This window comes from Papaver somniferum, chromosome 1 (assembly GCF_003573695.1).
Source record: "Papaver somniferum cultivar HN1 chromosome 1, ASM357369v1, whole genome shotgun sequence".
NCBI lineage: Eukaryota > Viridiplantae > Streptophyta > Magnoliopsida > Ranunculales > Papaveraceae > Papaver > Papaver somniferum.
The window spans coordinates 224,975,672-224,991,256 of NC_039358.1; the positions used below are offsets into that span (position 1 = coordinate 224,975,672).

General features: G+C 35.0%; 2 protein-coding genes across 2 annotated transcripts; both read left to right on the forward strand.

The window, feature by feature from the left end:
- Window positions 1-3,427: 3,427 nt before the first annotated feature.
- LOC113337629 (endochitinase At2g43590-like) lies at window positions 3,428-4,394 on the forward strand. Its single transcript, XM_026583259.1, has 2 exons — window positions 3,428-3,749; window positions 3,845-4,394. The coding sequence occupies exons 1-2, from the start codon at window positions 3,464-3,466 to the stop codon at window positions 4,243-4,245; spliced, it is 687 nt and encodes a 228-aa protein (XP_026439044.1). The 5' UTR covers window positions 3,428-3,463; the 3' UTR covers window positions 4,246-4,394.
- Window positions 4,395-7,534: 3,140 nt separating this feature from the next.
- Window positions 7,535-8,312, forward strand: LOC113361723 (endochitinase At2g43590-like). The gene is made up of 2 exons (XM_026604862.1): window positions 7,535-7,832; window positions 7,912-8,312. Exons 1-2 carry the CDS (start codon window positions 7,535-7,537, stop codon window positions 8,310-8,312), a joined length of 699 nt encoding a protein of 232 aa, XP_026460647.1.
- Window positions 8,313-15,585: the final 7,273 nt, after the last annotated feature.

The window sequence follows — 15,585 nt, forward strand, 5'->3', positions numbered from 1 at the left end:
TCTTTTTCGTTTTGTTGATGAATCATTTCAATGTACTATCAAGTTTTATAGGAAAAACATATTCAGTTGGTTTAGCAATTGTTGAAGATCTATCGTTTGTAGATCCAGATCCTAAAAATGAATGTGTCCGCAATCCGATCTAATACTAATAGGTAAATCAAGATCAAGAATTATGTCCTGGTTATTCTCTGCATGTAATGAAGAAACTCACTCACAGGTGATTGATTGTACATTTTCTCGTGAGATTTGGATTGGTCTAGATCACAATTACAATGCTACTACAAAGTCTCGATTGACGCAATTAAAGACTGATTTAATTCGTTTTGAAGAGTAGTGATATTCTTTGTTGGTGTATTTCAACAAAGAAAGATCTATTTCTCATCAATTAACACAAATTGGTAGAGCAATTTTTGATGAGGATTTAGTCTATCACATTATATAAGGATTATCTTCGGAATTCAATGCATTCAAAACTTCGATATCGACACAACATTTGAAGAATGATAATATGATCACATACTACGAGTTTTTAGGACTACTGCTCTCTGAAGAAGCACTCAGTTCTACTACTGCTTCTTCTGCAAGTTGGTACAGTAAGATAGGTCATTATGTCTGTAACACCTTGAGGCATGTGTTTGTCCTCTGTTGATGAAGTTATTGATAATAATTTGTCTGCCATACTTTGTACAACATGTCAAACTTCTAAGATTCAAGCATTACCTTTTCCATCTAGTTCTAATAATGCATATGGTCCCTTGGACTGATTTATACATATGTATGGGTATCTCCCGTTTTTTCTATCAATGGATATAAGTATTATGTGTCCTTTATTGACTTTTTCAGAAGGTTTACCTTGTTTTATCCATTAACTTACAAGTCAGAGGTTCTCGATGCATTTGTCAAATTCAAGAATCATGTTGAGAATCTCCAAAACAGGAAAATCAAGTTTGTGCAAACTGACTGGGGAGATGAGTACATAAATGCTTCCATTTACTTGAATAGTTGTAGTATAGGGTTTCTTTTCCTCATGCTTATGCTCAAAATGGTAAAGCTGAAAGGAAACACAAACATGTAGTAGAAACTAAAATGGCTCTTCTTTCACGAAATGCAAGTCCGAGACTTAGAAGTATCCGGACAACTTGGATTGAAGCCTTCAATTGAATTTTGTATCTCCTTCTGATTTCATATGTTTGCTTCTCAAGTGCTGTGTCAATATGTACTCTTTCATCTAACAGGTCTTCGCAACATTTCCGAGCTGTGTTGTGAGCACTCTTACTGCTATCTCCTACATGAACCTGCAGTCTATTTTTCTTTTTCCAAGTACAAAATCCTTCATCAACAAAGTTAGTAGAACCACTAGTTTTAAATAAGTAACAACACAGAAAATATAGTTTATCTTTTAATACGTTGTATTCCAACCAATATTCATGATCCTTGAACCAAGAAGGATTGAACCTTGTCCCTTTAAGATTATAAGGGTATGAATGATTCCTAGGCTGACAAGGTCCCCTCTGAAGATATGCCCTTCGAACTTGATCTCTGACATTTGGGTGATACTCTATGATTTGTTTCCGCAATCCCGGGTCAAAAGGAAGATTTGCCAACTCAGCCTCACTCAAAACAATTGACCTACTACCACTGGACTTGGAAGGGTCTGATTGCGGAACTTGAACACTTGTATCACTTTCTTCTGATCTGGAAGCATTTTTTTGTGAACATGGTGTATTCGGTTGAGAAGATGATGCATTCCCATCTCTAGTACAATACCGTTTTGAAGGTGGTGAATTTGATGATGTATCAGCAAATTTTGCCTTCTTTTTGAAGTATCTCTCCATACTATGAGATTTCAACTACAAGGAGATTAGAAGTACTCAAATTAAATCCTTTTTCAAATTAACAGAAATAAGTGACTACATTCCCTTACCAATAAGTAGCATTACAAGAAACCCATTGATAAAAATGTTAAATGGAATTTGAAATCTAAAATTTAAAACATATTGGATTATAATCCATGAATCTAAATTCCTGCAAGACAACAAATCAAAAACCATTCCTAATTGAAAATTCAAGAACACACAAGCCAGATAAATTAAAAACCCCAAAATCTACAAATGATGTTTTTTTTGTAAAAATACCCAATTAAAAAAACTCAAACTTGAATTTCCTAACCACTTCAAGATCTGATTTCAAGATGGATGTATGGGTATTCTCGAATCTCTAACTATAAGTCTCTAACATTGTTTTAATTTTTAAACCTATTTGAAAAATACCCAATTTGAAACTTGAAAGAAACCTAATTTGAAGTTTACCTAATCAAATCATATAAAGAAAAGTAAAATATGAGAATTAGTTTCATTAACAACCAAAGATTAAGGACCAAAAACCATTAATTGAACTTAAATAGTTAGATATACCTTGTTATTTTTCAATCCATTCTTCTCCTTCATCTTGGTTCTCTCTTCTCTGTCTCTGATAAGCGATATGGTCGACCAGGACTCGAGTGAACTTGTGAGGGTGATGGGATATATTTCTTTAACATAAAGAAAAAAAACATAATAATAATAAGTTTGACTATGAGAAAATTCAACGTTTCCGTATATCTTTGCCCCCACAACTACAAAATATTATTAAATTACCTAAGCTTCTCTAACTAAATCTCAGAAAGAAATGGGATCTACGGCCTCCATTTATCTCTTGACAGCTCCGTCCCTGAGTGATACTTTCATTTTTAGGCACTATTTTCAAAAGTTAAAACGATGTTTCGCTTTTCTTAAATCGGCCGTTCCCATGGTGGCGGCGGTTTTCTAGTTACATTTTCTTCGTAAGGGTGGATCAAAAAAATTCCTCAAGCTGACCATTTCTTTTAAATTATTTTTAAAATAATTTTTGACTCTTCAAATGAATCAGTGTCGGTTTCTTTTAGTAACTTGACCATTTCGTCGATTAAGAATGACCTAAACCAACGGAATTGACCTGACACCTGAGACTAGGAATGAAAGTCAGACTCAATAACTTAGCTTCTTAGGAAACAATGACAATGGAAGTTAGGAAATGAATACTGTCATTTCCTTGCTTTAGTTTCCATTTCATTTTTATTTTTCTCACATATATATACACATCTTTGATCTTCCACGAATACAAACCAATTTCCATTGATGTAGGTCGTGTGAACGAATTATTGCATTAATTGTAGCCAGATCATGAGGACGACTGTGACCCGATTACAAAATAATCATAGACAGTCATTTGTTTAAAAATGTGGACTAGATAAGATTTGACTTGACAAACTTATTGACCAAATAACAACCGTTAGATTATTTTCATCAACCTTAAAATATACAAAAATCAAATTCCATTCTTCGTTTCTAACCTCCATAAATACACCTCAAAACTCACACTAACATTCTCATCTAAATACACCAACTTATTAGCTTCCAAAGCCATACTCAAAAAGAAGAAGAAAATGGCAGGTCATGATGTACTCAAACTGGTTGTGACAGTTGGAATTCTGGTCGGAATCTCATCTGATTCGGCTGAGGGTCAGTCCGTTAGTAGCATTGTAACACCAGCATTTTTTAACCGTATAATTGCTCAGGCTGGTACAGGATGTGAGGGGAAGAGATTTTATAAGCGAAGTACGTTTCTTGCAGCTGCAAGAGCGAATCCTAAATTTGGTCATGCTGGTAGTGTGACAAAATCTAAACGTGAAATTGCTGCATTCTTCGCTCATGTAACTCATGAAACAGGACGTAAGTTGTTCGATGGAGCTCTATGTTAACTTAAATTTAAACATTAGTAGATTAAGTTTTTCTATTTTTTGTTGATGTTGTTGTTTTTCCTACAGATTTCTGTTACATCAGAGAAATAGCTCGAGGAAAATATTGTCAGAGTAGCACACAATACCCATGCGCTCCTGGAAAGGATTATTATGGAAGAGGGCCAATTCAGCTTACATGGAATTATAATTATGGAGCCTGTGGTAAGGCTATTAGCGTGAATCTTTTGAAGAATCCTGACCTTGTGGCTACTAGTGCTACCATTTCATTCAAGGCTGCGTTTTGGTTTTGGATGAATAATGTTCATTCTGTTATAACTTCTGGTGGAGGTTTTGGTCGTACAATCCGTAAAATCAATGGAGGTGAATGCGGTGGCGGAAATCGGCCAGCAGTTCGTGCCAGGGTGAAGTATTATAGGGCATACTGTAAGCAGATCGGTGTAACACCTGGGCCAAATCTTTACTGCTAGGGATATGCTGATGATAATGGAAGTAGTATACCTTATTGTGCGCGTGCTCTATTATTGTTTGTATTAAGTGTTTCGTAGTAAGTTTTCATGTTAAGTACTACTCCTTGAATGTAACAGGTGCATAACCTGAATAAGTGAAGTAAATAAAAAGCACTAATTTATAAGACACCATCTTTATTAAGGTAGCAAGTTAGACTGTTGTGCCATATTTGAGCCGCCAAGGATACTAATTTTTGGGGAATTTAAGAAAATGCCCATGAGGGGAAATGTAATTAAGAAAATGCCCACGTTTTTTTTTTAAATTTAAGAAAATGCTCATGAGTTGATCTTTTCCGTCCCGTTTTTTCAAAAAAAACGGCTAACAGCCGTTACATGTCATGTGGCACAAAATCGGCTATGTCAAATGACATTCTAGCCCCTGAATCAGTTGGGTCGGTCCAAGTTCAATTTTGAATCGTTACCGAGTTACGACGTGAGTCAGTGCCAGGATGTGAGTCAGCGCCCGACTCAGTCAAAACTCAAATCACTGTTCATCTTCTTCCCCAATTTTTGTTAATGAAACCCTAGCATTCAACAACGGTTATTATGAAAAATGGAATCACAACAACGAAAACTAAATAATATTGATTAAAAATGAAATCTCTAGAGGGGAAAAAATCTCACATTAATCAAAAATGGATCAGCTCAAGATAAACCACAAAAATTAATTAAACCCAACATAATACAGATTGCATACTTCACAGATTAAACAGATTTCAAGTTCATCCTTAGATTCCCAATTTACAAAATCCAAATCATTAGATGAATTCGTAGAGGTGTTGTAGTACCCAATTTAAAAAATCTTCAATTCTCCGAAAATACACACCAATATTCCTTAAACTCATTCAATAAAAAAAATTCATCTCATTTGACGAGGATGTGGATCAACCACTGACTACTTGATTCGCCATCTTATTTAAAAGCATGTTCTTCTTTTTTCTTACCTGACTTCTCATGGATCCAAAAGATTCCATTTACTATTCCATCAACACAACCATTCTCACCTAATTTTGTTATATGTGAGCTAATTCACTCATTAACAGCTCATATCTGCCTCACAATACCTCCAATAACAATCATGGCCACCATCTTCATCATTCCATAACTATACAACACCGAATCACCGATTCATCTCTTTTAATCTCTTCATGAATTTCTCCATCTTGAAATCAGAATCAAACCCCTCTTCTCTTTTCGTTTTCACTTTCAGTACAAACCAAACTTCTAACCCTTAATTATTTCCCAACTTCTTCTCCATGATTTCTCCGATTCCACTTTCAACTAATTCTTGGCAGCATCAATCAACATCTGCCGTTATAAGATTCAATCATATTTTAGAGACCTTTTCTTTCTTTTCCTTCATTGACTGATCTCTGCCGCTGCAACTGGTGGTTGTTTATCACCAGTTTTTCAGAGGAGTAAGAGAGGCGGAAAAAACGAATAGAGAAATGATGAAAGAAAAAAAATCAAAACCCTAACCCTGTTTTATTTATCTTCTAAACACGTGTTGATCTTGGGATGTCGGTTTAAACACGTGTAATTATCTGGTGCAGTTAATTTCAGTCGTTGATTAATTTGGACCGTGGACGGTAAAAGATTGTTTTAACATTTATGGAGTAATCTTTAGCCGTTCATTGAGTTGATGGGTAAATTTGTAATTGCGCCCACCTTTTTCTCACCTCGTGTGATGATAAATTGACAAAGTAAACGAGATTTTACCAAAATGATGGGACCGGACGGAAATCGTAACAATATGAGCATTTTATTAATTTTCAAAAAAATGTGGACATTTTCTTAATTACATTTCCCCTCGTGGACATTTTCTTAGATTTCCCCTAATTTTTTTCACCTCCGGTAGACTCTGAAAGTTCACTAACATGCCATAAATTTGAATGATAACAGTACGAATCAAACTCGAAGCCTAGTAAACTGACATAATTTCATATAAATCCAATATAATGAAGTATCCCGGTTGAATAGAAGAAATTCGATTAGGATATGACTTGCAAGAGTAACCCATGGAGGTTCTGAAGAAACGCTTGCTCCTAGTCCGTGTTTTAGAAGCCTAATAAGCTGACGTAATTTGATATGGCTTAATTGCTCCAGGAAGATGGTCAAAACATAAACTTGAACAGTCTAGGCATGCATATCATGCAGATAGTAAGAACTAATATGGAGAGCTGATAAGATTATTCGAATGAGAACTTCCATCATTATCGCAAACTTAATCAAAAATTATCTAATATCAGTCAAGTGAACATGCTTTGCGAAGAAGTTTCTGCAAATACGTACCCTTCCTCCACTTATTAGGAAGATAAAAGAATAAGACAAGCATAATATGTGATCTAGTCATCTAGGTAAGACCTTTTGCTGACGAAGTTGGTTATTTACGTTGGTAACTATATTACCAGAACTAATAATACGCGATCTAGTCATCCATGAGAGAACAACGATGCTGACTAAAACTAATTACTGGCTTAAGTTGTCGACGTATTTTTACTGGTTCGCCAAACGAGTTCTCGAGCAGGATCGATCAGACTTTATGAATGGGCCTATTTATCATTCACTGGCATTATTATTATATGTTTGGATCTTTATTGTTTTTTCTGTTTTTGACTGAGTACGTAGCCGAGCCATGAAAATGTAAACCAAAGCCATTAGCTACTGCGCAGACGCACTGAATCTAGCATCGGTTACGACCTGCGATAATATTAATTTTTAAGGGATAAAAATATTCTTGAAATCAGAATAGATAAATAAACACTAAAATATTTGGACCAAATTTTGAAAGTCAATAAAACAAATCAAACGCTGTGTAAAGTTCGATTTCAGGACTTTTTCTACTGGAATTCTGAAGACTGTCTAGTCTGGCATTAACATACGGCCGGCTGACACATGTAATCAAGTTTTAATAGAAGACATACCCATTCGGGAAACGGTTGCTGTTGATTGAGTGTTTGTCAAAGAACCTGGACCAGATATACTTCAACCCAACTCCTGTGTTACTTTCTAGAAATTTATCGCCATACAAGATGAAACTATTTTGTGACTGATGAGCATTTCATGTGGCTGGTCAAGCCTTTGCAACTCAGTCTAGCTGAACATATAACATTGACTACTCATAAAAAATGACAAACAACAAAATTTATTGAAGCTTAAAAATCTGTAAGTATATCTGAATGTTATCCTAATTTTTCACATCTTCAAAACACTCTACTACTCTTTATTTTCAATATTCATCCAGATAAAAATGGTTATTCTTAGCTACAAGAAACTTGTTTCGGTATTGGCAATTCTGTTTGGATGTATGGCACAGCCTATTTTGGGTCAGACGAACTTTGGCTCTGTAGCCAATTATGTGACACCAGCGTTCTTTAACAATATAATCGGTCAAGCTGGTTCAGGCTGTCCTGGGAAAAAATTCTATTACCACAGTGCTTTTCTTGAGGCTGGAAATTATTACCCTACATTCGGTAAAACAGGAACTCTTGAAGATTCTAAACGTGAAATTGCTGCTTTCTTTGCTCATGTAACTCATGAAACAGGACGTAAGTTGTTCGATCAAGCTCCATGTTATTATCTTAAACATAAACACTTATCTTGATATTGTTGCTTTTTTCCTACCAGATTTCTGTTACGTAAGAGAAATAGCTCGAGGAAAATATTGTCAGCTCAGCACACAATACCCATGTGCCCCAGGAAAGAATTATTATGGACGAGGACCAATTCAACTTACATGGAATTATAATTATGGAGCGTGTAGTAAGAGCATTGGCGTGAATCTTTTAAAGAATCCAGACCTCGTAGCTACCAATGCAATCATTTCATTCAAGGCTGCTATTTGGTTTTGGATGAATAATGTGCATTCAGTTATAATTTCGGGTGGAGGTTTCGGTCGTACAATCCGTAAAGTCAATGGTGGTGAATGCGGTGGCGGAAATCGGCCAGCAGTTCGTGCCAGGGTGAAGTATTACAAAGCATACTGTAAGCAGCTCGGTATAACGCCTGGGCCAAATCTTTATTGCTAGGGATGTGGTCATGGAATTAATATATCTTATTACGTGCTCTATTAGTGTTTGTGTGAATGTTTTCTTGTTTAAGTTCTCCTATGTAATAACCTTAATTAATAATTGCAAGTAAATAAAGACCACTAAATTATAAGCTAGCTAGATTGATATTGTATCATGTTTGTGGGAATACAAACACATTAAATAGGCGGAGAAAAGATAAGAAATTAGTGAATGTTTTATTTATTTATTCCTTTTATTTTCACTGAAAATAGGTGCGACATACCTGAGTTTTTTTTTTTTATTATTTTTTTCTTTTTTTTTTGCATGTATTAGTATGTGAAATATATGAGTTTTTTTCTTTTTTTCTTGCCTTATTAGTTTAAAAAAAAAGTGTTAATATGGTAAGTACCCGACTTTTGAATTGAATTTGGACTTCCACAAAATTCCAAACACGATAAGTTCAATTTTCTTTTTGAATTTGTAAATTTTAAACTTTGCAAAATATCCTCCTGAAAACTCTAGTTTCATAAAAACCGACTTATTTCTGCCAATACGAAGTGAGGGTTTCCTAACGGTTCAACGTGAGAGCTTTATTTATCTAGACATTTACATCTTTAAAAGTATAATAATAAGTTAACATGCTTCAAAAAAAAAAATAACAGTAAGTTTAACGTGATTAAGAAAAAAAAAAGAGTAAGTTTAACGCTAAGACTACCTGCGCATTATCAAATTTCTCTAATGCTTACTAAGAAAGTGGTTCAACAAAAAAAAAAAAAAAAAAAAAAAACATAAGAGACAATATTTAAAGAACCATTAATCGGGGGATAAAAAAAGAAATTGGGGGATATAAGAAAAGGACAAAAACTGGTTCCAAATATCAATTCGGGGTCACCCCTTATCTAAGTATTTTACGTATTACCTAATCTACCCCTCACTAATCAGGATTAGTGATTAATAATAATTAGTAAAATCTTAAGATTTTTGATAAATGATTAGTGTGTGTTTTATTTGAATTTGGGTGAGTGAGGTGAGAGTAGAAGGAGGGAAAAATATTTTTGAGTGGAAATTTTGTGAAAATGGAAGATGATTGTGAGGAGAGAATTGCAGCTGCTGAATCTATAACTCTACTACAACAAGGAGCTAACGACAACAACTCTCAATTGCAACTCTTTGTTAAGCCAACACCCTTGAATGATGATTTTGACGAGTAAGGATAGTTTTTCGAAGAAGCTACACAAGAAAGTAAACTTGCACAACATGCAAGCATCCCCAATACATAGGTAAAGCTGTTAGGAGATTGAAAAATCGATTTTTTTCTTTAAACCCGCCATTTTTTCAACTGTAAAACCTCGGTGCCGACATGGTCGTAGTATGAATACCATGCCGGCAGACGCGTTACCGGCATGGTATTCATAATACGACCATGCCGGTAAAGCGATATCCCCCAATTTGAATATTGATCCGGCATAGTATTCTACCAAAAAACTATGCCGGTACGCAGTTAACTTTTTTACTTACCAAGGAATATACTACGGAATATTAAACCGGCATGGGTTCATTGATAGGTTACCATGCCGGAACTGCATGAAAAAGATACAGGAAACATTTCCATGTAAACCCAAAAAACCGGCATGGAAAATTAATAACCATCAACGCCGGAACCAGTTACCGGCGTGGTACCATCAATTTCGAGAATGCCGGTAGTGGAACCGGCGTTGTTGAGTTTCAAATTTACAATGCCAGCACCTACAAAAAAACATACAGGAATAAATGTTTTCCAGAGTTAAATACCGGCATTACATATCAATTAATTGGAATGCCGGTAGCGTGTACCGGCTTGGGACAATAAATTACGACAGTGTCGGCACCTTGTTTTCCGGCGTTGCTGTCTAATGAATAATGTATGCCGGAATATGTTTCAAATTTGGTCTTCAATTTTGGCTAAGTTCGACAATGCCGGAACATTGGTCGAGCATGCCGGTACTTGTTTCCGGCATAGTGTTTTAATTTCGTTTGGAACTAATTATCGTTCGATCTTTAGGTGGTGACATATATTGATCCAACAAATGCAAAGTCGCTTTATCGGGATACATCGGAATACTATAAGATACCTCTGGTATGTGACCAAAGAATACTTTACTAATGGATTGCTAGTAATGAACCTTCTAATGAATGTGAAATTGATATTATGTAGGGAATAATAGATCGAAATGAATCAATCGCTTGGGCTAAAGAGACGGCTCTTCAGAACATGTGTGTGTTGGTGAGGAATACCGAACGTTCAAAGAGGCGTTTTGAGATGGCTTGCGAGAGAAGTGGGAAATACAAGGAGAAGAATAGCCACAAGAGAAAGGATTATGTATATCCAAAGAAGACTAATAGGGTATACAAGACTCGTACGAGGAAGAATGATTGCCCGTTTAAGCTTGTTTTCCGTTTAAATGACATGAACAATTGAGATTGTGAGGTTTTGTGTGGCTGTCATAACCACCGGGATCCGAAAGATTTTGTTGGTCACTCCCTAGTTGCGAAGCTGAAACCTCATGAGTTCGAGGATGTAAAGAGATTGACCACAACAATTATCAAACCGAGACAAATTCTCAGAGGCTTCAAGGAAAAGGATGAGTCCAACGTGGCTTCTCTACGTACAATTTATAGCGCACAAGAAACTATTAGAAGGGTGGAATGGGAAGGGAGGTCCGTTATGCAATAATTTGAGAAGATGGCTCGGGATTACAGCTACACGCGTATGATTAAAAGAGGGCCGGACGAGAAGCCCCTTAAAATATTCATTTCGCATCCTTTGCTTTCGCAATTGGCAAATACATGTTGTGTTGTTCTTATGATGGATTGTACCTACAAGACAAACAAATACAATATGTCGTTGTTCAACATCGTGGGGAAAACCTCGGACAAGGTAACATTCGCATTGGCTTGGTGTTTAATGGAAAACGAGAGGGACTATAATTATCATTGGGCATTACAACAATTGAAATTATTCTTTCGGGAAAATCAACTTCCGAGGGTGATCGTAACCGATCAAGATGATGCATTAATGAAAGAAATATCCGACGTCTTCCCGGACGCACGAAATTTCCTATGTAAATATCATATACGTCAAAATATCATAAAAACTTTCCATGCCTTGTTTGAACCCACTAAGGTGGATATTAAGAAGAGAATGATTGTTCAAATAGAGTGATTTTATCCCCCAATTAATTGTTCTATTTAAACCTACTACGAACACCTTTGGCCTTGACCTTTATGTGATAAGTCCTTCAACGTTATACAATATCTGGACCTACGATCATCACTGGATAGAGAAAAATATGGTTTAGTCCAAAAATCAGTCCAAAAGAACAATTTAGTCTATCCCGAGTCAACTAGGTACAAATTAATCCAAATATGTGGAAAGTACACTAATATCCCTTATTACTTGCAATTTAGTCAAAATATTTACATTTTAATCCAAAATGAGTCATGATGATGTCAACAATTTTAAATAATAAATAAATAATTAAAATACATTTATCTTTTGAACCGCTCGTCCAAAATTCACAAACTTTATATATTCGGAATGCTCTTTTCGAGATCTACAAAAAGAGTACCCATATGACTATATAATTTTCACTTTTTTTTTTAATTTACATTAATGTACAACTATGTACACATCAAAAAAAATCCAACATTCATGATAGCCAGACTGCCACTCTAGTCTGCGCAAACTGACAAAAATATGAACCACGCCAGCTCTAGCTGCATAATTGCTGGATTTGCATTGGATGGTTTATCATTTAACCTGCATCCACGACAAATATACAGAAGTCATTGGATGATTTGCATACCGAAGCACGATACAAACATGGTTTTTCTTGCAATAATAGATACGGTATCAACTGTGAATTTCCAATGGAATCACACACATGAAAGAGTTAGTTATTTGGAATTATGAATATCTGCAACACATAATAAAAGGGTGTCCCATGGTCTTAGTCGATATATTATGGAATCTCAAATAGCATGACTTAGAAGCTAATAGGAAACTCTTGTGTTTTTTCTTGACAATACACCCTAAAATCTAAATTTTAATTCCAATTGGACATCATAAAGTTCAAAGTCAAACAATAGCATCACCAATCAACTCACATCCTCTCATACTAAAAAGAACACTGAAGTTCAACAACACATTTCACTCCGAATGAAATTGAATCAATAAACGGACAAACAAGAATACAAGGAAATGAACTACTATTATATTTCGAAACAACAGTTCCACACCAAAGTGTTCCAACCTATCACTGTAGTAATTGATGTCTCAACCAAATTACTCAAACTTTTCTCCACATTATACTCTAATCTCTCGTTCAACTGGTAAATCTCACTTGATATAATTATACCAACTAATAAGCCAAACAACACTAAAAAGCGATTAGTCGTCATGGGATTTTGTTTATCTAATCAAAATATGACACATGAGCGGGATCTTTAGGACAACGAACTATACCTATTCAGTGTTATACTAAAAATATATGTTACTTAATTTATATAAATGTTTGGTACTTTTTTCCCATCCACAATAATGAGGTTGTCTGATATTACTGGAGTGGATAAATAAAGTCCCCACATTAGACACTCTACTTAATAGGATGGCAGGTTTGAATAAAATGTTCCGTCTTGCTACACCAGTTATAACATGGATGTTACTTATTAATGTTTTTACCGTTGATTAGAGAAACTGCATTCCAAACCCCAGCCTCAAGAGTTTTGAATTCATCAGTCAGCTCATTTTATGGAGCTGGTCTACCTGTATAAGTTAAGCTGACATGAGATAAAAGTCACTATTTTCACATGTGTACTAGTATGTACACCCTAATTATTTATGTAAGCAAGCATATGGAGTCATTACTTTCAATTGTGTACGAGTTTGTACACACTAGAGTATTTATGCAAGCACAAGCTTATGCAGTCATTATTTTCATATGTGTACTAGTTTGTACACACACCTATAAAACATGCATGAAACCATTCATTCATACCGACATTCAGACCTACTTTTTTGATGGAAAATATATTGGTGCACAAGTATATGCACACCTAGAAAATATGCGTCAAATCAAGCATTCATATCCATAAACAGGCTAAGTCTTATAGGAACTAGGTTGGTACAGCAGTTTGTACACCAGTTCAGACTCTCTATATAAAGGAGACAAACTCCTCATCATTGACTCCTTATCATAACTGCTACTTGGGTTATGTAGTTCTAACTAGTTAGCTTAACTGGTCATGAAAAATAAGATAACGAGTCTAAAAAAGGTAGGTCAAACCCTAACAAAATAGGCATACCAAAATCAGCAAGGTAACAAATACATTATAGGAAAGTAAAAGACACAATATTGTGTAAGATAGAGAAACTAACCTGCAAGACAAGTGTGAAACAATTGCTTTGAAAATTCATCACATTTCTCAACAATGGAAGGTACCTGAATGAAACAGTCCCTATCGGCATAGTAACAATATGATTACCATCTCTGTAAAGCTTGAGAAAGGCCCTTGTTAGGCGCATGTAGAACTGATTTCTCTAAGATCCTTTCTCAAACTTTCAAGAGATTGCAAGCATTAATCAAAAGGTAATCATCTTTGTGTTTTCTCTATTTTCAACAGTCCTCATTAACTGCGACCAAGGGATTCATGCACTTGTTACAAAAAAGGATTGATGTATCAAGGTCTAATATGATTCCGTACCATTAACAATCACTAGGTGTACAACGATGTACACATTAAGAATCAATAAGTGTACAACTATGTACACATTAATAATCAGGATGTGTACACCTATGTGCATTAACATGTGTACAATTTTGTACACCCAATTAATACATGTGTACAACTATGACCACACCTTCAAGTTTGAACCTGTGTACAGTTACGTGTATTAACATATTTATAATTACGTGCACATTAACAACCATGTGTACCATTGTGTGCACATTAAGAATTCAAAATATTCATATAATGATAAGGAAAGAGTTTAGAGTATCACATCGTATTCCAGAATCATAAACATCTTCGTCTCATCGTATTCCAGAATCAAAATCTGCACAAAATGATTAGGCAAGACTTTAGGTTATCCATATCAAATTATTGTGGTACAAACATTTAAAGGTTCACCATCCTAGTAAACAAGACAGGAAAAGAAATGAAAAAACTAAGGTATATACATACTTTAACCATCTAATCAAATACTCATACTTTTACCCATCGAGACTAGCTCCAGAATCACTCATGTCAAACTCTTGAACCGTATTTATGTATACTGCATAATCAACACTATTCTGCATCATATTTGGATTTCAAATGTGATGTGATTGAATTAACGTTCATTAAAGTTTGTCCATACAGTCAATATGGAATATAATAATGCAACAACATATAATATCAACCAACAAGAAAACATTTATCCAAGTTATCCTTCCCCTGGACCAAGAAGGAGATGAATAATATCTTTGAAACCTGGAAGTTTCAAAATTCAGCATGTGTACAATTATATACACGTTAAAATCAACATGTGTACATCTACTTACACGTTAACAATAACAGGTGTACATTTATGTACCCACTAACAATAGCAGGTGTACAACTATGTGCACATTATCAAAAAACATGAAATTTATATAGGTGTATCAGTGATGTATCTCTACTAATTAGCAAAGTCAACCGATGATGAATGCAACTCCAAGAGAAGAGCAGGGTACAAGGGACCAAAGAAAAATGTAAATGTTCAAAAAAAAAAATAATTGGAAATAGACCGAGAAATAGGCTTCATCCTATTGATTTAGCCTAACAACCGACATTTATAGTTTCAATATCAGAACAAGTCTATCGAACAGACATTTCTTACATATTCAATAAAAAAGAAGACAAATCCAGATGCATACCTCAACTATCCCATGTTAATCCATACATACCCCAACTATCCTATGTTATCGTCGAGCTAATCACTAAACCCTGCTATGGTTGGAACTTCAAATATCACCACACTTAAAGACCACAAGAAAATAAAAGGGACTATAAATCCATATAATATCAAAACAAACTGCAAAATATAAATAATACAGTTAATACGTCGTACCAGACAGCTTAATTATCACCGTACTGTATTTTCATATTCCAGTTTGTTGTTGTAGCTCCTTATTAGTCTTAGAATGAGCATCATGCATACTAATAAAATACAATCATATTATTAGACAGAGAGTATACCGAGTCAAACACTCACTTACTCCATCCTTACATA